Genomic DNA, 23,544 nt, shown 5'->3' with positions numbered 1-23,544 from the left:
AGCCAGGAGCCAGGAGCTCTTCTGGGTCTCCCATGTGGGTGCAGGGTCCCAAGGCTTTGGGCTGTCCTCAACTGCTTTTCCAGGTCAAAAACAGGGAGCTGGATGTGAAGTGGGGCTGCCTTGGTTAGAACCTACGACCAAATGGGATCCCGGCACGTTCAAGGCGAGGACTTCAGCTGCTGGGCTATGGTGCTGGGCCTGAGATTTTAATCTTTGGGACAGGTTCTTTGTCAGCTGGGGAGTCTAAAACCCTTGAATTGGCCTCATGATCATGGCCTTGGCCCAGAGTTTGACTGTGTCCACCAGTCATGGTCAGGGTGTGGGGAGGGGGAAGTTGGGAGGTCATCGACTCCCAGTTGGGGGTGTAGGAAGATGTTCTGACTCTTGGCGTTACTTCTTGGAGACAGTCTTGACCCAGTATTTGAGCACGTCCTAACAGTTGGTTTCATTTGGAGCGGAAAGGGTCAGGAGGCGGGCTGTTGGTGGACAAGTTGTAGAGCAGGTCAGCAGGCAGCATTCCCAGGGTTGCAGTCCTGCTCAAGGAATCTGCGTGCTCTGTGCTTTGGCTCTGGCGGCTCTATGATCCCTCTGTGACCTTCTGCAGGAGTGTCTCCAGTTCACCCCACCCTGATCGTGAAAAGGGAAGGGTGTTGGTGCTTGTTGGAGATTTATCAGACCTGTGGAAAGCTCCCAGATGGACAGCCCCTGATGTCATACCAACTTATGACCCTCATCTGGTGGGAGAAGAAAAGCAGTTCAGTTTGGACCACGTGGAATGTGGAGTAGCATGGCTGACCTTCAGGGATTGTGGCAGAGGCGAGGTTAGGTGTTTGGGTCTCAGAGCTTGGAGGAGAGGTCCCATTCAGTGGAGTGGGTTTTGGGGGTGATTATATTAGGACACAGTTTGCATAGGGTTTTTTTGTTTGTTTGTTTTAAGATGTAATTTTATTGGGAAGGCAGATGATATTTATGGAAAGAAGGAGAGACAGAAGGATCTTCCATCTGCTGTGTTGCCCCCCAAATGCTCGCAATGGCTAGAGTTGAGCTGATCCGAATCGAAGTCAGGGTCTTCCTCCAGGACTGCTACGCGGGTGCAGGGTCCCAAGGCCTCCACTGCCTTCCCAGGCCACCAGCAGGGAGCTGGATCGGAAGTGGAGTACTTGGGATATGAACTGGTGCCCACATGGGATCCTGGCGCTTGCAAGGGGAGGATTTAGCCATGGAGCCACTGTGTTGGGACTTGTCTTGTGTTTTCTTTCCCCTTAAATAAGGGAGATATAATTGACAAAATTATTTCATTTGAGCTTTTTTTCAGCCTCTCTGTGTACAGGAGGTTTTATAAAAGCGAGCAGCCTTTATCTGTATAATGCAAAGCTGCAGGGTTTGGACAGACAAAACCGAATTCAAGTATCATCAAGCAAGATTTGAATGTATCTCAGCAAGAGCAATGCCATGTCCTCCTGAGGATATGACTTATTTTCATAGCTAAGAAAATATTTTATGATGGTGAGGTGATATATTTTAGTTTACATCATCGATTCCCGCAGGAAGCTTGAGGTCCCGTACACATCAGGGTGGAGTTTGTCTTCTTCAGATCCTTAGGGATGGGTGTGGAGTGGATGAAGTAAAGGAGTGACCGTGGTGGTGCCTGTTGTAAGAATAGTCCTGTTCCCTGGAGATGGATCCTGTCTGGCTGGCTGTCGCAGTGTGTGTGCATAGGGTCAGTGTAGGGTGTTAAAGGAGACTCTGCTAGAATGCTTATGCCCAGGTGCCAGTGCTGGATTATTCTGGGCAGAGCATGTGAGATGAGGCCTGTGGGTTTGTAATCTTAGCAAGGCTTCTAGGTGGTGCGCTGGCCGTGCTGTCAGGGGTGGGAGCCCCGCCTGGCCACGGGAGGCCTGGTATGAACAAGTGCTGTGATTGGGTGATTGTGATGAACATCTGTAGAAAGCCGAGGTGGCTGACGGTTGCTCTGTCTTTACAAGGCCACGAGGAGTTGCTGTGGCGAGAGCAGGGCTTGGAAGTGAGGCCCAGTGTTCATCAGTCAGGTGTTTTGTCTGCTTGGAAAGGGACCATGGAAACCTCACAACTCAAGCTCAGAAGCATTTTTTGGTGCCTGCCTCATTTGGCAGGTTGTCAAATGCTGCAGGAGGGACCATAATCTGTGGAGCGTGTGTTTCAAACAGAGCAGACGGTTATTAGAGCAAAAGTTTTTGGATGGCACACAAGATTATAAAGGCTCAGAATGGCTCAGATTGTGCATGCCAGGGGCTGAGTGGTAAGGCTGGGTACCACTAAACATTTTTGTAATATATGAAATACCCAGAAGCTAATTATTAATTGCAACTTGTTTGTTTGTTTACTTGAAAAACAGAGTTGCAGAGAGCCGCGTTGGTGGAGAGGGAGAGTGACTGACCTTCTATGTACTGGTTCACTTCCCAAATGACCATGATGACTGGGGCTGTTGGGCTAGGTCAAAGCCAGGAATCAGAAACTCCATCTTGGTGTCCTTTGTTGGTACAGTGGCACAAGTACTTGGACCATCTTCTGTTTTTTTTTTTTTTTTAAAGATTTATTTTTATTTATTGGAAAGTCAGATATACAGAGAGAAGAGACAGTGAGAAAGATCTTCCGTCCGATGATTCACTCCCAAAGTGAGCACAACTGGCGATGCTATGCCGATCCAAAGCCAGGATCCAGGAACTTCTTCCAGGTCTCCCACACGGGCGCAGGGTCTCAAAGCTTTGGGCCATCCTTGACTGCTTTCCCAGGCCACAAGCAGGGAGCTGGATGGGAAGTGGAGCTGCCGGGATTAGAACCAGCGCCCATATGGGATCCCAGGGCGCATTCAAGGTGAAGACTTTAGCCACTAGGCCACAATGCCGGACCCCCGTCTTCTGTTTTTCTCTCAGGCACATTAGCAAGGAGCTGGACAGAAAGTGGAGCAGCTAGGACTGGAACTGGCACAACAAGTGGTGGCCTAATCCACTATGCCTGGATGGAAAATGGAGCTTCCGTTATACAAACCGGTGCCCATGTGGGATCCCGGTGCTTACAGGGGGAGGATTAGCCTATTTAGCCATCTTACTGGACCCTCCCACATCATATACATTTTAGTGGCAGGGTTAGGACTTAGAACTCAGTTAACCTCCAGAGACCATCTGTTCACTTGTCACATTGTGTTGCCATGATAAGGACTGTGATGGTGGCTGCCATCAGTTGCACTTTCTTGAAGTCAGCCTGATAAGTAATTGGTCACTGGTACAGTACACTTGCAATTTGAAGGAATTATATAATGTGTGCTCATTTCTTGCACATGCGTGCTTGCCCTATGTTCCTCTGCAGTGTGTACCTGGCCAGGCTGCATGATTTGGGGCTTCTCTGAGCTTTTCTATGACTCAGGCTATGGGGTTTGAATCTTTCCCCCAAAACTCTGAGTTAGGTCTTTCTGGTTTTTATGTCCTTCAGTGACTTGGATAAATGAGAAATGAGTTAAAGTACAAATGATCTTTTTTCCCTCCTACATATATATGGTTTTTTACCCCCCATTTAATACCCTGCCTGTAATTATTTTTACCTTCTAGCCTTTAGAGGGTCCTAGTAAATTGATTACTAAGTAAAGAACAAGCTATATGCCAATCCCACTTTCCCATTGATGTCATTGGCAGAACCGGAAGTGTGTGTAGATGGAGCAAGATCAAGTTCGGGTGGGAAGTTGGCCCAAAGAGGAACAGGTCTCTGTACTTACTGCCATAGTGCATCCAGAAGGCCTGGATGCCCTCCTGTGTTACTTCTCTCAGTGACCGAATCACTTAAAAAAATTTGCTTTTCTTGGAAAGGCAGATCTTCAGAGAGAAGGAGAGATAGAGAAAAAACGCTTCTATCCACTGGTTCCCTTCCCAGATAGCCACAACAGCTGGAGCTGAGCCAATTCAAAGCCAAAAGGAAGCCAGGAGCCTCTTCTGGGTCTCCCTTGCAGGTGCAGGGTCCTAAGGCTTTGGGCCATCCTCTGCTGCTTTTCCAGGCCACAAGCAAAGAGCTAGTTGGAAAGTGGAGCAGCCAGGACATACACCAACACACATATGGGATGCAAGATGAGGATTTAGTCATTGAGTCATTGTGAGGGGCTCCTGAGTCACTTTGTTCGTATACAACCATGGAACTGCGAAAATGGAGGATCTTGGCCTCATTTTCCAAATTTTTGAACAATTTATTTGGAAGGCAGAGTTAGAAAGAGAGAGGGATAGACAGATCTTTTGTCTGCTGGTTCACTTCCCAAATGGGAGTGGAACAGTTAGGGCTAGGCATTTTGAAGACAAGAGCCGGAAACTCCCTCTGGATCTTCTATATGGACAGAAGGAGCTTAAGCCCTTGGGCTGTCAACTTCTGCTTTCTCAGGGGCATTAGGGGGAACTGAGTTGGAAGAGGAACAGCTGGGACTCAAACTGATGATTGATACAGAATACTGATGTTGCAGGTGACGGATTAATGTGCTGTGCCACGATGCTGTTCCCTGATATTGCCCAATTTTGCTTTGGTAGATGGTTGCACTAGCTTCTTCTTGGGCATAGCAGATGTCTCCTAAGATTTTGGCACATAAGCTTCTAGCCTGGGCCAAAACTGTTCTTAACCTGAACATACTTGAACTTGTTGTCAGGTGGTGTGTACTGACCATTCAGTCCATAACAGATTGTGTATGGGATGGGGTGTTGTGGATGATATCGCCTAGTGACAGAGGGGCTGTGTTGGTTTGTGGGCATCCTGGTAACCCCTGTGATGTGTGCTTAACTGTGGAATTGCCTGTTGACATGCTTCCCAGAACGTGTACCTACCAATGAGTGCTGCTTTTGAGTGTATATAACTCCGACTGTATTTCCCCCCTCGTTTAGGGAGAAAAGCAGAGGCTCTGAGGGCTGGGGGCAGTTGGTTGAGGTCAGGAGTCCAGGTGGTCTGAGTCCAGGCTGTGCCTAAGCCATGCAGCAGGGCGCCTGGATGGTACAGCTTGCTGTGCTGCGCTGTGCTGCTCAGCGGAACAGTGCCTTGCAAGAGGTGACACCAGTGTTCTTCTGCTTTGTGTTTTTGTCCTTGCAGTGTTGGGGTTCTGCTGTCCTGGTCCTTTGCTTCACGCTCTGTCTCTGGGTGGGTGTGTCCAGTCTGCTCTTATTTCCCTCAAGCAGGGCTCCCCAGGGAGTCAGCTGCCTTTGATGTTCCTGTTTGTGTAGCTCAGGGTGTCTGGAGCCCAGTGGCGTGTTCCCATGCCTCTGGGCCTCTCCTTGGTTCTCACGCCTCTCACTGACCCTGCTTAGCCCCTTCGTCACTCAGCTCCCGGCAGGAACCAGCCCCTGACACCTACCCTCTGGGCTCCCCCTCATTTGTGGGATGTGAAACTTGCAGTCAGTCCCTGCCATCCCACATCCTGCCGTGCCACCACTGCTCTGCAGTGTCGGCCCCGGTCCTCTTGCCTCACTCCTTTTTGTTCCCCCCACCCCCATAGCCGCTTCACACGCAGCCTCAGAAATCAGCCAGAAAAGTGTTTTTGGCTGTCGCAAAGAAGCAGCCTCCTCCAGCACCAGTCCCCTTCCTTTGATAGAGCCTCCTGTTGAGTCCCATCATGCTTCCTCCCCCCAGGGAGCCTGCCCTATCACTCCACCCTCTCCCCTCCGGTGGCCCTGCCCTGGCCAGCCAGGAGTGCTAGAAGGCCTTTGATTATATGACACTGTCCCTGCTACCCGGCCCTTCCTGGTACTTCTCAGGGCTCACTTCGAACTTCCCTCCCTGGCAGCCTTCCCCAACCCCTGCAGAGATGTCCCCGCCTTCCAGACCACCAGGGACTCCCATCTGACCACAGCTTGTGCACTCTGGCCTGTCTGCGGTGAGCGCCTCAGCCGTGTGGGAGCTGCCTGGTCATGTTGAGTTTCCCGGCCCCTGGCATAGTACTTGGCACATACCGACTGGCTCTTGCTGTGGAGAAAACATCGGGATTAATTGTCATCGTGACAGTAGCTGCTGACCTCTTAGAACACACGGTCTGTCCTAGATCCTGTGGGCAGAGCATCTTACGTAGTAAGCCCTTTAATTCTGAGTCGCCACACAGGCTGCTCCTGCCATCAGCCAGGAGTGGAGTGACAGGTGCTCCACTTCTTAGTTTAGCAGGACTGCCCCAGGGCTACTGAAACTGTTTCCCCGCTGCCGGCTGTCTGCAAGTGTGTGGATGGTGGATTTACCTTCCCAGAAAGGCTGGCTGCAGCGGCTGTCCCTGCCTGCAATACCAGGACCCAGGAACTCCAAGTATCCCACTTGAGTGGCAGGGACCTGAGTACTTGAAACATGTATTGCCGCCTCCCAGGGTGTGAGTTAGTAGGAAGCTGGCCTTGGCTATGAAGCTGGAACGCAGGCACTGCAGAGTGTGATGTTGGCATCCCAGGCGGTGGTCTAACCCACTGTGCCCTGTGCCTGCTCTTGGAGAGTTTTCTGAAGTGCCGACCTGCAGGCCTGGCTGCGTCAGGCGTCCTTGTGGTCGTTGGAGATAGCCATCAACCTGTTATTTCACCTTCTCAGTGCTCTTGCTTTCCTCATCTGCTTGCACCTTTTCACCTTCATTTCCATAAAGCTTGGATTTTGCCTGTAGGAATCCTGTAAATGAATTATTATTTTAAGATTGGATTTATTAGTCACGTGGAATATTCTATGCCTTGAAAACACATTTGATTCTTTAATGATTTCCTTTGTTTGATTTAAATTATGGAAAACTAAAGATAAAACCACTGACACTTAAAAATCTGCATCTAATGGAGATGATCTCTTGTGACTGAGAATAACTGGTGCAGTTCTTAGATATTACATAATTGAAATCTATCATGGGAGAAAGAAATTTTTAATTTCATAGCAGAGTGATGGAGAGAAAATGAGGGCCTTTTTTTTGGTAAAGGATATTTTAATTCTAGATCTGTGTATTTTTGGACAGAACTGGAATGTAGTTTAAATCTTGTCTGAATAAAGAATGATGTCTTGATGATGACAAGCATGTTTGGGAAATTCATGTGGCTTGTTGGTGATGTCTTCCTTTTGTGTAATTCCTACTTGAAACCATTGCTTTGTCAAATATGATTTGCTGCTTACTTTAATGGAGATGATGGGTTTGTCATTTTGAGAATCAGTACCAAATAGACACCTTTCCTTCCCTGTGATCTACAGGCTCAGGGCCAGGGGCCTGTTGGGTTGACATGTAGACTGTGGCCACACAGAAGACTGAGATGAAGGTCTACCCTGGTTACTAGATGTTGTCTCTGAAACCGTTAAGAAGAGAAAATCACGGTGCTTCATAGAAGAGGCGGTTCTAATCTGGAGATCCTTGTGTGTATTAGGGATAGAGAGCGACTGGGGCAGGAAGTGTTGGTGGGTTCTTCCCCCAGCTTAGAGATAAAGGGAGGGAGCAAGCACACACACATAACAGAATTGTTGTGTGCAGCAAAGTGGTAGGAAGGCCCCTGGGGAAGTAGCAGAGTGGAGTCTCTGATGGGGCTGGCTTAGGGAAACGGCTTGGGCTTTTTCAGAGTTGCTTGCTTCCTTCCTTCCTTCCTTCCTTCCTTCCTTCCTTCCTTCCTTCCTTCCTTCCTTCCTTCCTTCCTTCTTCTCTCTCTTTCTCTTTCTCTCTCTGACTTTCTCTTTTCTTTTCTCACAGTCATGAAAACAGTGAGGAGAATAGGAGGGCCCAGGTCTGAGTTTATACAGATATGTTCGAGTAAGAGCATTTAAGCAGCTCTGTTATCCTATTCTGGGAGCAGGGCCTGCCTCAACCCTTTCCCTAGGTCTGGGCAGAAAAGCAGAAGGAAACTCCCTTCGCGTTGGCAACTCTAGAGTCTTGCTTTGCACAGCTAGCCTACCTCGCAGGTGCAGGCAGTGAACTGTGAGATGGGGTCCAACAAGTGGGCACAGGTCCTGGGCCCAGCTTCAGGAAGATGGATTTTTTTAATTGTTTATTCATTTGAAGGACAGAGTTACACAGAGACAAGGATAGACAGACAGAGAGAGGGAGAGACTTTCATCTTTTGGTCCACTCCCCAGATGGCAGCAATGGCCAGAGCTGGGCCAGGAGAAAGTCAGGAGGCACACGCTCCATCCAGGTCTCCAGTGAGGGTAGTGGGAGCCCAAGCCTTTTGCTACTTTCCCAGACACATTAGCAGGAAGATGGATCACAAGTGGAGCAGCTGGGGGCCTGGCGTGATAGCTTAATGGTTAAGGTACTTGCCCTGAACGCACCAGGATCCCATATAGGCGCCGGTTCTAATCCTGGCAGCTCCACTTCCCTTCCAGCTCCCTGCCTGTGGCCTGGGAAAGCAGTTGAGGATCGCCCAAAGCCTTGGGACCCAGTACCTGCGTGGGAAATCCGGAAAGAAGTTCCTGGCTCCTGGCTTCGGATCGGCGCATCACTCGTTGGGGAGTGAATCATCGGACAGAAGATCTTCCTCTCTGTCTCTCCTCCTCTCTGTACATCTGCCTTTCCAATAAAATAATGGACTGCTATACCTTCCATGTGCATCTGGGTGTGGTGTCCACTGCTCCATCTAAGCCACTGAGGAGGCCCAGCTCTGACACTTGGACTCCACATTCAAACCACAGCTCCTGCGATTTTCCCCATGGTTGGAATTCCGAGTCCAGTGGTTTGGTTGGGCAGATCCCCAAAGACCTTGTATGAAATGATCCCAGACCTGACTCTTGAGTATGCTTGCAGGTCTGGCCCTGTCCGTCACCCACGTCAGCCTATGCACACACTAGTTATAATTGCTGGGTCAGTTCTGGCTCCTTACTGTCTCTTATGCAGACTAGTGGGTGCTGGGGCCCCGCCCAGCCCTGCTCACCGCACACTCAGCTCTCACATACACCAGCAGGATCTGCAGCCTAGTCGGAGCAGCCCCTAATCACTCCTACTAGTCGCATCCTCAGCCCTGGTTTCTGTGCTTGCCAGCATGTGCAACAGACTGGTTCCATCTATCCCACCTCCCATTCAGCTCTGGCACACACTGATGGGTGTTGAAACCTAGCTCAATCCAACCAAACCCACTATCCAGCCCACATTCATATTGGCAGGTGCTACCAGGTGCTGGCCAGGCCTGCTCCCAGCCCTGGTTCTCATGCTTACCAGTGGGAGCTATAATCCATCAGAAAGATGCCCACAATTTCTCTACTGGGCCCACTTCCAGTCCTGGAATTTGTACTCTCTAGGTAGTTCTTCAGTCTAGCTTGACAGGATTTGCCCCTCAGCCCCAGCACTTGCCACCTGATGCTGCAGCAAAGTCCAACCAGCCTGCACTTTCACTTACGCATGCACCAGTGGGTACAATCAGTTAGCCCAGCCAGCTCACGTGCAGACTAGCGGGTGTTGAAGCCCTACCCAGCCTAGCCTGCCCCGCCTCACCCACCACAATCCCAATTTTCACACTAGCCAGCAGGAGTAGTGGCCCAGCAGGGGAGCCCCCTGCAGCTCCTCTACTGGGCTTATACCCCCATATACAACCCCCAGGTCTCATGGGTGCTGGTGGGTGCTGTGGCCCAGTCTGGCATGGCCTGCCTCACCTCAGCATTGGCTGGCAGGTGCTGTAGCCTGGCCCGCCCCAGCCTGTCCCCAGTTGCCGCTCATGCTGGTGGGTGCTGTAGCTTAGCCCAGCCCAGCCAGCTCCCAATCTCAGCCCTCAAGTGAACTGGCTGTTGTTGTGGCCCAACCCAGCTTGTCCTGCCCTTTTCCTGGTTCTTGGATCTGCAAGTGGGTGCAGAATGTTTTCAATCAATGCGTTTTGCATAAACCTTTGGAAGGACCCTGGGCTATGCTAGCTGTGTCCTTGGTGTGGAGTGAACAGTACACAAAGCTGTATTTGCTTGCCTTATGGAACTTAAGTGAAAATATCAGATAAATAATGAACAAGCAAACATAGGATTTGGTCATTGGAGATGAATGCCCAGGAAAGCAGGATGAGGTGGGTGTGGAGGCGACGGTTTCCTTTTTCCTGTGAGGTGGTCCAGGGAGGTTTTAGGATATCTGTGGTTATCTCAGTTCCACACACAGTGATTTGTTTGACTTAGATTTCAATTTCACCCTGCCTTTTGAAATGTCATTCCGGAAATGGAACCGATTAAGCCGTGTTAGTCATTTGCTTCTTAGTGTGAGTGTGTGTTGGATGATTTCATTTGAGCCAGCTAGGGGTCATGGAGAATATGAGGCAGAGACCGGCTGGGGCTGGAAGCGTGGGAAGGACAGAAGGGCTCCGGTGGGTGCAGTTACCTCTGTTTCTGAGCAGAGTCTGCGCTGAAGCTCACGTGGGCCTGGCGTGGACACTCCTTGCATGGTGATGCGGTACTGCCCCGTGGTGCTGCTTGCACCTTTTGATGCCCCCTTCCTGTACGGCATGATCCCTTTCTCCCCAGAATGCTAACGGGAGAAAAATCAATGCCCTGCAGTGCCTTCCCCTAAGCCCTGCTGGAGAAATAAAGTAAGTTGTTAGGTTTTGTTCCCTAAACCTTTCTCACTGTTTCGCTTTATATTTGCGAAGTCTGACCGCTGTAATGTTACTATTATTTGAGACAGTGTAGAGCCTGCATGTGTCTCTAGGGAGAAGCTTCTGTTTACAGACTGCAGGCATGAAGTCGTGAATGGGGCAGTTGTCCTGGCTGTCTGTTCAGCCCTTCTGCCCCTGACTGTGCTGTGCTGTCCCACCTCTGTTGCCCTGGTGGGAGCTCTGCTTACTCTGCACTCCGCTGCAGCACCTACACCTCACTAGGAACCCTGCTGGCCTGGGCTGAAAGCTCTGGCCTTGACCCCTGAGAGTGGGCATTGGTGCTTCTTCTGGAGTCTCCCAAGAAGGGACCAGAATCGGTTTCGAACAGCAATTTTATTTATTTTTTTTGGCTTGGAAGCCCACGCGTGCATGCCTCACATCAAGAAATGGTTTTAGGCCAGAATTGAAGAAAAGCCAGCAACACCTGCTTGCAGCCATGTTGAAACCCAAGTACAAAATCTTGCGGAGGTATTGCTGTTTTCTCCTGCTCTGTGAGACTGAACTAAATTGCTGGTTTTCATATACAATTGTTCCTTTCTTTTTCCTTCCAGCTTTCTGTTTGGTTTCTGACGATGCAAGGAAAGAAGTCCAGCCGACTCAGGTATTAACTCTGACAATCTGATTTACTGTTCTTCTCTGAGGTTCTTTGTGTTTTCATTAATGGGCTCTGTAATGATTTTATCATGCAGTTGGTAGCATATTTCTTGTGTGGAGTCACATTGCTCAACATAGAATTGAAGCCATACCAGTGGTGCCTAGGTAGATTAATGTTTTTCTTTCTTTATTTTATTTTATTTTTGAAATTCATGACACAATTCTGTGTAGTCTGGGATTCCCCACCCCCAGCTTTCCACCCCCTCTCCCCGGTTGATTTTTCCCACACTATGACACTCTTCATAAGGAGTTACAATTCCATCACTGTGCCCCCAACAGTACTGGTACAGACAATGCTCGTCCATCATCTCATTGTCTAGATATATCCAATACTTGCACTGGGAGTCCGTCTTTTGTTTGGAAGCAGAGATGCATGTTTCACTGTGTCTTGACTTCTGGATATGGTAGTCTTCATTACTCCACCACTGTACATTCCAATTTGCATGATGGATTCCTTATATTAGAGAAAACGTGGGATTTCTCTTTTTGTGATTGACTTATTTCACTGAGCATAATGGTCCCTAGTTGGGACCATCTAGTTGCAAATTGTAGAATTTCATTCTTTTTAATGGCTGAATAATGGCTGTATTCCGTGGAGTAGATGTACCACAGTTTCTTTAGCCACTCCTCTTTGGATGGACATCTGGGTTGATTCTACGTCTTTGCTATTATAGATTGTGCTGCTATAAATATCGGATTACAGATCCGCTTCTCACATGCAGTTTTAATTTCTTTTGGGTATATTCCTAGGAGTAGGATAGCTGAATTGTATGATAAGTTTATTTGTAATTCTCCAAGCACTCTCCATACTGATTTCCATAGTGGTTGTACCAGCCTGCATTCCCTCCAGCAGTGAAGGAGGGTATCTTTCTCCCCACATCCATGCCAGCAGGTGTTGTTATTTGAGTTCTGAATAGAGGCTAGTCTCACTGGAGTTAGGTGGTTCCTCAGTGTGGTTATCATTTGCACCTCTCTGATGGCTAGGGAGCCTGAACATCTTTTCATATGTCCGTTAGCCATTTGGATCTGTTCTTTTGAAAAAAATGTCTGTTCATTTCCTTTGTCCATGTGTTTTACAGGGTTGTTTGTTTATTTTCCCTAGGTTTCTGAAACACTTTGTAAATCCTGGATGTTAGTCCCCTACATTTGTGTAGGGTGCAACAATTTTCTCCCATTCTGTTGGTTGCTTTTTCACTGTGTTGAATGTTGCCTTAGCTGTACAGAGCATTTTTAGTTTGATGTAGTCCCATTTGTTCATTTTGGCTTTGACTGCCTGTGATTTTGGCGTCTTTTCTAAGAAGTCTTTTCCCATTCCTATTCCTTGGTCAGTGCTTCCTATGTTTTCCTTTAATAGTTAGATGGTTTCTGGGTGTAGATTTAGGTGTAGATTTGAAGCTGATTTTTGTATAATGTGACAGGTGTGGATCTTGCTGCTTAATTCTGCAAGCTGCTATCCAGCTGTCCCAATAGCATTTGTTAATAGACCAGGATTTTTCGCTGAATTATTTTCAGTTTTATTTTATTTATTTATTTATTTATTGGTCAAAGATTAGTTGTCTATACATGTGTGGGCTCCCTTCTGGTGTTTCAGTTCTGTTCCATTGATCTTCTTCTCTGTTTCTGTACCAGTAGCAGACTGTTTTGATGACCACTGCTCTGTGGTATGTCTTGAGGTCTGGAATTGTGATTCCTCCAGCTTGATTTTTATTTTTCAGGATAGCTTTGGCTATTTGTGGTCTCTTGTGTTTCCAGGTGAGCTTTTGTATCATCTTTTCTATTTCAGAGAAGAATGTTGTTGGGATTTTAATTGTGATTGTACTGAATGTGTTTATTGCTTTTGGTAATATGGACATTTTGATGATGTTGATCCTGCCAGTCCAGGTACATGGTAAGTTTCTCTATTTTTCAATATCTTCTATTTTTTTTTTAATGTTTTATGTTTTTCATCATAGAGGTCTTTTACATATTTAGTTAGCTTAATTCCTAGGCATTTAAATTCCTCTCCACTATTTTAAAAGGGACTGTACTTACAGTTTCTTTCTCATCCATGGAAGTATTTGTGTACGCTAGTGTCATCGATTTGTGTTCATTAATTTTGTATCCTGCTACCCTGACAAAGTCTCTTATGAGTTCCACTAGTGTCTTGACTGAGTTTTTTGTTCTCCTATGTAGAGAATCAATGTCATCTGCAATAGAGGTAATTTCAATTGCCTGCTTCCAATTTGAATTCCTTTAATTCCTTTTTCTTGTCCAATACTATATGGAAGAGTGGTGGTGATAGTAGACATCCCTGTCTAGTTCCAGGTTTTGGAAGAAAGGCTTCCAGGCTTTTCCCATTAAGAATGATTCTGGCATTAGGTTTTTCGTAAATTGCTTTGATTGTGTTGTAGAATGTTCCTTCTATGCCTATCTTGTTTAGGGTTTTCAGCATGAAGTGGTGTTGGATTTTATCAGATGCTTTCTTTGCATCTGTTGAGATGATCATATGGTTTTTATTTTTCATTTTATTTATGTGATGTATCACATTTATTGATTTGTGAATGTTGAAACATCCCTACATGCCTAGGATGAATCCCACCTGGTCCGGGTGAATGGCCTGCCTGATGTACTGTTGGATCCTGTTGGCTAGTATTTTATTGAGGGTCTTTGCATCTTCGTTCATCAAGGATGTCAGTCTTTAGTTTTCTTTTTCTGTTGTTTCTCTGCCTGGCTTTGGTATTAAGGTGATATTGGTTTCATAGAAAGAGTTTGGAAGAATTGCCTCTCTTTCTGTTGCTTGGAAAAGCTCGTGTAGGGTTGGGATAGGTTCCTCTTGCAATGTTTGGTAGAATTCAGCAGTGAAATCTTCTGGTCCAGGTCTTTTCTTGGTTGGGGGAGGGGGGCTTTAGTTACTGATTCAATCTCATTGCGTGTTATAGGTCTATTTAGATTATTAATTGCTTCTTGATTCAATTTTGGTGGATTGTATGTGTCCAAAAATCTATCCATCTCTTCTAGGTCTTCTTCTGTGTATGTCTGAGGTATCTGTTGCTATGTTTACTTTCTCGTCGTTGATGCTACTGATGTGTACCTTCTTCCTCCTTTTTTTGATTAGTTGGGCTAATGAGGAGTCGATTTGGTTGATTTTCTCAAAAGACCAGCTCTCTGATTCATTGATCTTATGTACAGTTCTCTTGGTCTCTGTTTGGTTTATTTCCTCCCTTATTTTGATGATTTCTTTTTTCCTACTATTCTTAGGATTGCTTTGGTTTTTCTAGTTAGGATTTCTAGTTCTTAGGATTGCTTTGGTGTTGTTTTTTTCTATTTCCTTCAACTGTAAAGTTAACTGATTTACATGATGCCTTCAAATTTCTTAACATAATCATTGGTTGAGATGAACTTTCCTCTTAACACTGCTTTGATTGTGTCCCATAGTTTTGATATATTATGTTGATGCCTTCATTTGTTTCAAGCATTTTTTAAATTTCCCCTTTGAATTCCTCTCTAATCCATTGCTCATCCAATAACATATTATTCAGTCTCCATGTGTTTGCAAGTCTTCTTGGGTGTTTTGACTTTTTGGTCTCTAAATTCACTCCATGATGGTCTGAGAAGATGCATGTTATAATTTTGATTTTTAAAAATTTGCTAGGGCCCGGCGCGGTGGCGCAAGTGGTTAAAGGTCCTCGCATTGCACGCCCGGGATCCCATATGGGCGCCGGTTCTAATCCCGGCAGCCCCGCTTCCCATCCAGCTCCCTGCCTGTGGCCTGGGAAAGCAGTCGAGGACGGCCCAAAGCCCAAAGCTTTGGGAACCTGCACCCGCGTGGGAGACCCGGAAGAGGCTCCTGGCTTCGGATCGGCATAGTATCGGCCCGTTGCACTCACTTGGGGAGTGAATCATCGGACGGAAGATCTTCCTCTCTGTCTCTCCTCTCTGTATATCCGCCTTTCCAATGAAAAAATAATAAAAATAAATCTTTAAAAAAAAAAAATTTGCTGAGGCTTGTTTTGTGGCCTATAACATGGTCAATTCTGGAGAAGATTCCATGCACTGCTAAAAAATAGTGTATTCTCTATTTGTAGGATGTAAGGTTTGGTAGGTATCAACTAAGTCCATGTGCTCTAGAGTTTTGGTGAGTTCTGTTGTTTCTTTGCTGAGTTTCTGTTTTTTTGTTTTTTTTTTTTAAATTTGTCCATTGATTTTTTAAAAAATTTTTTATTGGAAAGGCAGATGTACAGAAAGCAGGAGAGACAGAGAGGAAGATCTTCTGTCTGATGATTCACTCCCCAAGTGGCCACAACGGCCAGTGCTGCACTGATCCGAAACTGGGAGCCAGGAACTTCTTTCCAGGTTTCCCACGCGGGTGCAGAGTCCCAAGGCTTTGGGCGATCCTCGACTGCTTTCCCAGGCCACATTCAGGGAGCTGGATGGGAAGTGGAGCTGCCAGGATTAGAACCAGTGCCCATATGGGATCCTGGTGATGTGTTCAAGGCAAGGACCTAACCATAACGCTATCATGCTGGGCCCTGTCCATTGATGTTTTGATGTTAATGGGGTATTAAGGTCCCCCACTATGGTTGTATTGGAGTCTATTTCTCCCTTTAAGTCCATTTATGTTTGTTTCATGTAGCTAGATGCCTTAGCAATTGTTGCATATATATTTATTATGGTGATCTCTTCTTGCTGAACGGATCCCTTGATCGTTATATGGTATCCTTCTTCATCTCTTTTAGTGTTTTTCACATAAATGTCTGTATCATCTGATATAAGAATGGCCACCCCTGCACGTTTTTCCTTAGAATATCTTTTTCCATCCTTTCACTTTCAGTTTCCTCTAATCTTTGTTGGTGAGATGTGTCTCCTGTAAACAGCAGATAGATGGGTTTTGTTTTTTGATCTGGTCCTCTAATCTGTGGCATTTGATTGATGAATTTAAACCATTTACATTCAATGTTAATATGGATAGGTGGCAATTTGGTTCTTTCATCTGAGTAATGTGTTGTTCTTTGGTTGAGTCTTCTGTTGACCTTTTAGTAGGGTGTTCTCTACATATGTCTTTGGCTTTGGTAGCTGCTGTTCCTTTTCTCTTTCATGAGAACATCTTTGAGTGTTAGTCGTAGGGCAGGTTTGGAGGACATGAATTCTTGGAGTTTTTCTTTAATGTGGAAGAATTTTATTTCATTTTCAAAGACAAAGGAAACTTTGCAGGTTATATTATTCTGGGCTGAAAACTTTTTCCCTTTTAGAGTCTGGAATATGTCACTCCCTTCTCTCCTGGCCTGTATGTAGTGTTTCCTGTGAGAGGTCAGCTGTGAGTTTGATTGGGGTTCCTCTATAGGTCATTTGATTTTTCTCACATGCACATTTAAGGGTTTTTTTCCCTTATGTTCAATTGAGGAGAGCTTGATTATCATGTGTCTTGGTGAAGGTTGCTTTTTGTCAGCCCTGTGGGGAGTCCTGTGCCCCTCCTGGATGTTGTTTCCCGATTCTTTCTCTAGATTAGGGAAGTTTTTGTGTATTATTTCATTGAATACACCTTTAATCCCAGTTATTCTTTCTGTACCTTCTGGAACTCCCATAATTCTTATGTTGGGCCTTTTAATTGTATTTTTTAATTCCTGGATACTTGTTTTAGCTTGGCCTAGCTCTGCTTCTAGCTATTTGTTTGTTTCCCCCTGGTGAAAGGAAATATCTTCCAATTCTGATATTCTTTCTTCTGCTTCATTCATTCTATTTTTGAGACTCTCCACTGTGTTCCACTGTATTCTTAACGTTTAAAATGTAAGCTTTCATTTCATTCATTTCCACTGTAATAAATTCTTTAAATTCTTTGAACTCTTTTTTTTTTTAAAGATTTATTTATTTTTATTGGAAAGGTGGATATGCAAAGAGCAGGAGAGACAGAGGGGAAGATCTTCTGTCCATTAATTCACTTCCCAAGCAGCCAGCCAGGGCTGAACCAATCCGAAGCCAGGAGCCAGGAACTTCTTTCAAGTCTCCCATGTGGGTGTAGGATCCCAAAGCTTTGGGCCGTCCTCGACTGCTTTCCCAGGCCACAAGAAGGGAGCTGGACGGGAAGCGGGGCTGCCGGGATTAGAACTGGTACCCATATGGGATCCTGTGCATTTAAGGCGAGGACTTTAACCACTAAGCTATTGCGCCGGGCCCTGAATTCTTGTATTATGTGCTTCTCATTGTTGGTCAGAAGCTTTATAATAAGTTTTCTGAATTTTGTGTCCTGTGTTTTTTCAGCGTCTTCCTCAGTTAACTCTGAGGGTGTTAGAGGCTTTTGTTGCTTTACTGGGGAGTCTTTGGTAACATTCATTGTGCCTTTGTCTCTTTTAACTTTTGACATTGCAATCCTGTTTGGCAGATTCTTCTCTTTCCTGCACATTTGTAAGATGTATTACATACAGGTCTACAAGTCAATTTTTATGTTCAGTGTCCTGGGTTAGGAAGATGCCAACTGTCCCAGATAACTGGTTTATCAGTGGTGCTGACTTGTCTAAACACACAAGATGGCATCTGGCAGGGCGCTGCTGGAGAGCCAGGGCTGTTGACTTTCTGATGCGGAGACCACACGGATCCTGCAGGGCCCAGAGCTGGTGCTTTCCTTCCTGTGGGATCAGCCAGGTGTGACTAGCTGGAAACGTACCACTCCGGTGTTTGATCCCTGTGCTGTTAGCTCTGACCCACCTCCAGTCTGCCCCCATGGAGTCCGAATCTCCCTTTCCATTTGTTACTGGGCCAACGTATTTGGCAGGATTGTATTTGGCCAGTCCCAGCCTGCCTTCACGTCCCGAGCTCCCGGTGAATCCAAGTTCCCACCTGGCTGGTGGGATCAGCAAGGGCTGATATGTGGCTGCCGTAGGATCCCTGATTGTCATTGGATTCCAGATCACAGCTCACTGGTGGCTGGTGGATTTTCTGTTCCCTGTAACACTGCTCTGACATAGTCGCCTCTTCCCTGTGTCCAGAGGTTCTCCAGGTACCTCCCTGTTGACTTCCTGACCCTGTCTCTGCAATCTGCGGTCTGTTATTTAGCCTAATGATTCTCTGACATCTCAAAAATGTCTGTACCCTTTGCCCTTTTTCTTTTTTGCAAAAATCCTTTAATAGTTGAAACAGATCCACTACATGTTTTAGTAATTTAAAAAAAAAAAAAAGAGGGTATTTTGACACTGCAAAAGGTATTTTACAAGTTTTGTTTGGTTATCTGAGTTTTCTACTTTCTTATCATTTGTTAATACTGAGCTTTATTATTATTATTATCATTATTTGTTCTTGTGAAAGATTTTATTGTCATGGAAGTTGCAAGAATTTGATGCCCATCGCTTGGCAGGCAGTGCTGTGTGACAGCGTTGCTAGGGCCGGGCAGGAGACCTGCGGGTGGCTGTGCTGCTGGACTGCTTGTAGGTGAGAGAGGAGTTTGGACTTTGGGAACTGGCAGAGCCGGGGCAGAGCTGATCCGAGCCACTTCTGTTGATCATTGGATGTGCTTAAGAGCCTCATCTACATTTTTACTATGTGGGCTCTGCACTGGATATATTTAGCATGAGACAGAAATAATATCTTAAATAGTTATTGTTTTCCATATTAGTGAAGGCTGTTGAGTCATCCTATGACTTATAATAATGGCATTTTTGAAGAGACTATTTCTTTTATCAACAGTGAAGGTATCTTTAATTATACTGTAGGATTCTGCCTCAGGGGAAGAGATAATAATAATTGCTTGTGATAGGGAGACTGTTTATGATTCAAAGTATTTTTGTTTCATTGGGTCTTCTTGAGGATCCTGCTATTGCCAGGCAAAGCCGGAAGGCCCAGTTACAGCTGAGGACACATAGTCTCTGAAAAGTAAAGGATTTGCTAAGAGTGTATGATCATTAAAAAGGTGAAGATAGAAATCAAATCTTCTGGATTTTTAAAAATTTATTTATTTATTTTTAAAAAGATTTAATTTTTAATTTTTATTACAAAGTCGGATATACGGAGGAGGAGAGACAGAGAGGAAGATCTTCGTCCGATGATTCACTCCCCAAGTGACTACAACGGGCTGGTGCTATGCTGAACCGAAGCCAAGAGCCAGGAACCTCTTCTAGGTCTCCCACGCAGGTGTGGGTCCCAAGGCTTTGGGCCATCCTCAACTGCTTTCCCAGGTCACAAACAGGAAGCAGGATGGGAAGCTGGGAAGCTGGGCTGGTGGGATTAGAACTGGAGCCCATATGGAATCCCAGTGTGTACAAGGCAAGGACTTTAGCCAGTAGGCTATTGCGCCAGGCCCAGATTTTCTTTTCATATTGTACTTTATTACACAGAACTGTGCGTTATAACATGCATGTTGGGCAGTAATGAGAGCTATTTATGACAAACTTAAAGTGCTACCCAGGGATTAACAGTGAATTAAAATTTTGCTTGATAAATTTAGAAATGATACATACTTTCCAGCATGGCTTTTAATGAATATTTTCAAGTTAAGAATTACATACATATATATATATATATATTTTTGAATTGAATACATATAAAAACTGAGATAGGTCAGGTGAATCTTATATCTTAGTGCCATTTGTCATGGAAAGGTAGTAAGGCACTTGAAAACTGTCATTAGCCATGTCAGGGCATAGGCCTGGCAGCCCCCAAACACCATGAATTGTGTGACGAGAGGCAGTGGTACCCATTTGCTGCTCCGTGCACTGGGGCTGGGAGCCGGAGAAGGGTCAGGTTGTCCAGCTCTAGCTGAGCCTGGAGATGGGACTGCTGGCTGTGACAGCGAGCACATCAGTTTGTACCTGTGCAGTATTGACAGTGCTACCCTACCATTGGTGCCCCGAGGCGATCGCCTCCCTCCTCCCTCACCTCCCTCCTCCCTCACCTCCCTCCTCCCTCACCTCCCTCCTCTCTCACCTCCTTCCTCCCTCACCTCCCTCCTCCCTCACCTCCCTCCTCTCTCACCTCCCTCCTCCCTCACCTCCCTCCTCCCTCACCTCCCTCCTCCCTCACCTCCCTCACCTCCCTCACCTCCCTCACCTCCCTCCTCCCTCACCTCCTTCCTCCCTCACCTCCCTCCTCCCTCACCTCCCTCCTCTCTCACCTCCCTCTTCCCTCACCTTCTTCTCTTTCACTTCCCTCCTCCCTCACCTCACTAATGCCCTTCTTGCTTTGTTAACATCATTGTTGGATCACTGTGATTGGGTGAGAATGGTGTTTCCCCCTTTGTAGCATATTTCTCATCCAAGCCTTTGTTTCATCTTTTTATGAAGGCCTTAGCAACTAAGTGTTCTCTGTTTGGATCAAAAGTGTTCAAATCCATTGTGGTGTAAAAAAAAAAAATAGAGCGTGTGTGTAAGGGTGGCGTGAGTTGGTCTTCCCTGGCTGGGGCAGGAGCTGTCTGGGGCAGGTGCATCAGTCACAGGGCTCTGCTCTGTCTGAGTAGCCGTTCCCCTGACTTGTAGAACCTTGACAGTGAGCATGTTTTGATGAATATTGATGGCCGGTGTAGGAAGCCTGTGGCAGCAGAGATAATAAAACAAACCATGTGTTTCTTTCTTAGGAAGAACTAAGGCTTTTCACAAGGGAAGCTGGAGACAGGATTTTAAATGTTCTGTCAGTTTGTTCATTTAGGCTAATTTTCTTCCTCAAAGGGGAAATTACTCACAAACATTTTGGTTCCATTTCAATTCACCTAATTCAACAGTTCCTTCGATGTTTTATTTTTACAGTTTACAAATTGAGCCATTTGAAATAGCTAATCATTTCCTAGCTCCGGTATCAGCCTGAGTTACAGCACTAAGTAATGTGGAATTTTGGTTGCTTTTCCTTGACTTCCCAGAGATGGCTGGTAGAAAGTCTAGTTGGTGTTCCAGCTTACGTAGATAACGTAGAGCAGAACCAGTGAGTTCTGGGTATTTATCGTTTACTTTCTTAAGATTTATTTTATTGGGGGCTGGCATTGAGCCTCTGCCTGTACAGTGCCAGCGTCCCATGTGAGCTCTGTTTTGAGTTCCGCGTATTCCATTCCTGATCCGGCTCCCTACTGGTGTGTCTGGGAAAGCAGCAGATGACCCAGGTGCTTGGGCCCGTTCCCCCAACCAGGCATACCTGGATGGCGTTTCTGGCTTTGGCCTGGCCCAGCCCTGACTGTTGGAGCTGTTGGCAATAATGAGCCAGTAAATTGAAGATAACTGCCTCCCTCACCCATAACTCTGCCTTTCGTATTGGAAAAAATATTATTCATTTGAAAGACACAAAAAGAACAAGCATGCGAGTGACAGCAAGAGCTAGAGAGAGATCTTCTTACTGTTGGTCTACTCCTCAAGTGACTGAAACAGCTTGGACTGGGTCACACCAAAACCAGAAGCCATCAGTGCCACCCTGATTTCCCAGGTAGATGACAGGGACCCGAGAAGTTGGTCCATCTTCCACTGCCTTCTCAGCTACTCTAGCAGGGTTCTGGATTAAAACCAGACTATCTGGGGGGCTAACATGGTGGAGTGTCATGGTTGGTCCTCTGCTTGTGGCTCCTATATCCCTGTTTGAATCCCAGCTGCTCTACTTCCAATCCAGCTCCCTGCTTGTGGCCTGGGAGGGCAGTTGAGGACAGCCCAAAGCATTGAGATCCTGCACACATATGGGAGACCCAGAAGAAGCTCCTGGCTCCTGGCTCCTGGCTTCGGCTTGACTCAGCTCTGGGCATTGTGGCTGCGTGGGGAGTGAATTAATGGACAGAAGATCTTCCTCTCTGTTTCTCTCCTCTCTGTATAATTGACCTTGCAATAAAAAAACAAATCTTTCAAAAAATATGGGGTATCTGGGACTCTAACCAGCATTCTGATGTGGGGTGATAGTGTCACAAGTATTGGCTTAGCCCTTTGTACTGCAATGTTAGCCTTATAGTTTTCATATTTAAACTTGCTGATAAAGGTGTTTTTTGTCATAGATACAATGGTACCTGAAAATGTTTGTAGAACCATTGTTTAAAACATGTTAGGTTTGAGATCCAGGCAAGATATATTTTTTTAAAGATTTATTTTTATTATTATTATTATTTTTTTTTTTTATTGGAAAGGCGGATATACAGAGAGGAGAGACAGAGAGGAAGATCTTCCGTCCGATGATTCACTCCCCAAGTGAGCGCAATGGCCGATGCTATGCCGATCCGAAGCCAGGAGCCTCTTCCGGGTCTCCCACGTGGGTGCAGGGTCCCAAAGCTTTGGGCCGTCCTCGACTGCCTTCCCGGGCCACAGGCGGGGAGCTGGAAGGGAAGCAGGGCTGCCGGGATAGAACTGGCGCCCATATGGGATCCCGGGCGTGCAAGGCGAGGACCTTAACCACTGCGCCACTGCACTGGGCCCCCAGGCAAGATATTTTTTTCATAAGTGACTCTGAACATTTAAAAAAGTGTCTGCTGTTGTTGTATTGAAAGACAGACCAAGAGAGATCCTCTATCTAGTGGTTCACTCCCCAAGGGCCCGCAGTAGCCAAGGCTGGACCGGGGTGAAGCCAGGAGCCTGGAACTCAACCTGTGACTCCTGTGCAGGTGACAGGGGCACAAGTCCTTGAGCTGCCTCGTTGCAGTAGCAGGAATCTGGATCAGAATGTAATGGGGACTTGAATCCAGGCAGCATTCTGAGTGGCTACTTAACTAGGATTTCATAGACATCTTTGAGGCCCTTATTTATAGGAGTTTCAAAATGTTCGTACTTAAAGTTTAGTTGTACTTCCCATGAACTTTGGAAGTACCCTTGTGTTACTTTTAGCTTACTCTCAAAATATGTTCATGTTTAGGGATTGGTGCTGTGATGTAGGTAGGCTAAACCATTGCCTGTGGTGCCTCACTGGCACCAGTTTGTGTCCTGGCTGCTTCAGCTCTGGTACAGCTCTCTGCTGGTGGCTTGGGAAAGCGGCAGAGGATGGCTCACATGCTGAAGGGCCCCTGCACCCATGTGGGTGTTGCTGCCACTGAGATCATTTGGGGAGTAAACTAGTGGATGCAAGATTGCTGTCTCTCCTTCTCTCTCTGTAGCTCTGCATCTCAACTTTAAAAATGTATATATATGTTTATGTCTAAAATGACTTGCCTTTCTGAAAAATGCCTCTGAAGGAGGAGTGGGTGTATATTTTCACAAGATGTAGAGAAGGAACATAGCAAAGGAGTCTGAAGACTTGGGTTTCCGTCCCAGTTCCCTGGCTGGAAGAGCAGCTGGACTGCAGGACAATCCTTTGTCTTTTCCGACCCTCTGTTGTGTCATTTGAAACAGCAGCGCAGGATTGAATCATCTCCAGTGCTAATTTTAGATGAAAACATTTTATTTTTCCCTGAGCCTCATCTGGCAGCCAAAGTTGGGCCTCCCAAGGA

General features: G+C 46.2%; 1 protein-coding gene across 1 annotated transcript in view; it reads left to right on the top strand.

Annotated features, from left to right (window-relative positions):
• B3GLCT (beta 3-glucosyltransferase) overlaps positions 1-23,544 on the top strand; it is a 125,587-nt gene that overhangs the window by 8,635 nt on the left and 93,408 nt on the right. Inside the window, exon 2 of the mRNA XM_040979826.1 lies at positions 11,102-11,151. Coding sequence (XP_040835760.1) covers positions 11,102-11,151 — 50 coding nt within the window. The remainder of the gene's footprint in view (positions 1-11,101; positions 11,152-23,544) is intronic.

Source organism: Ochotona curzoniae, unplaced genomic scaffold, assembly GCF_017591425.1.
Source record: "Ochotona curzoniae isolate NIBS_2020 unplaced genomic scaffold, NIBS_Ocur_1.0 contig_3332, whole genome shotgun sequence".
In the NCBI taxonomy this organism is placed as follows: Eukaryota; Metazoa; Chordata; class Mammalia; order Lagomorpha; family Ochotonidae; genus Ochotona; species Ochotona curzoniae.
Note: the sequence above shows the minus strand (reverse complement) of the source record. Positions and strands in the feature narration are given on the sequence as shown.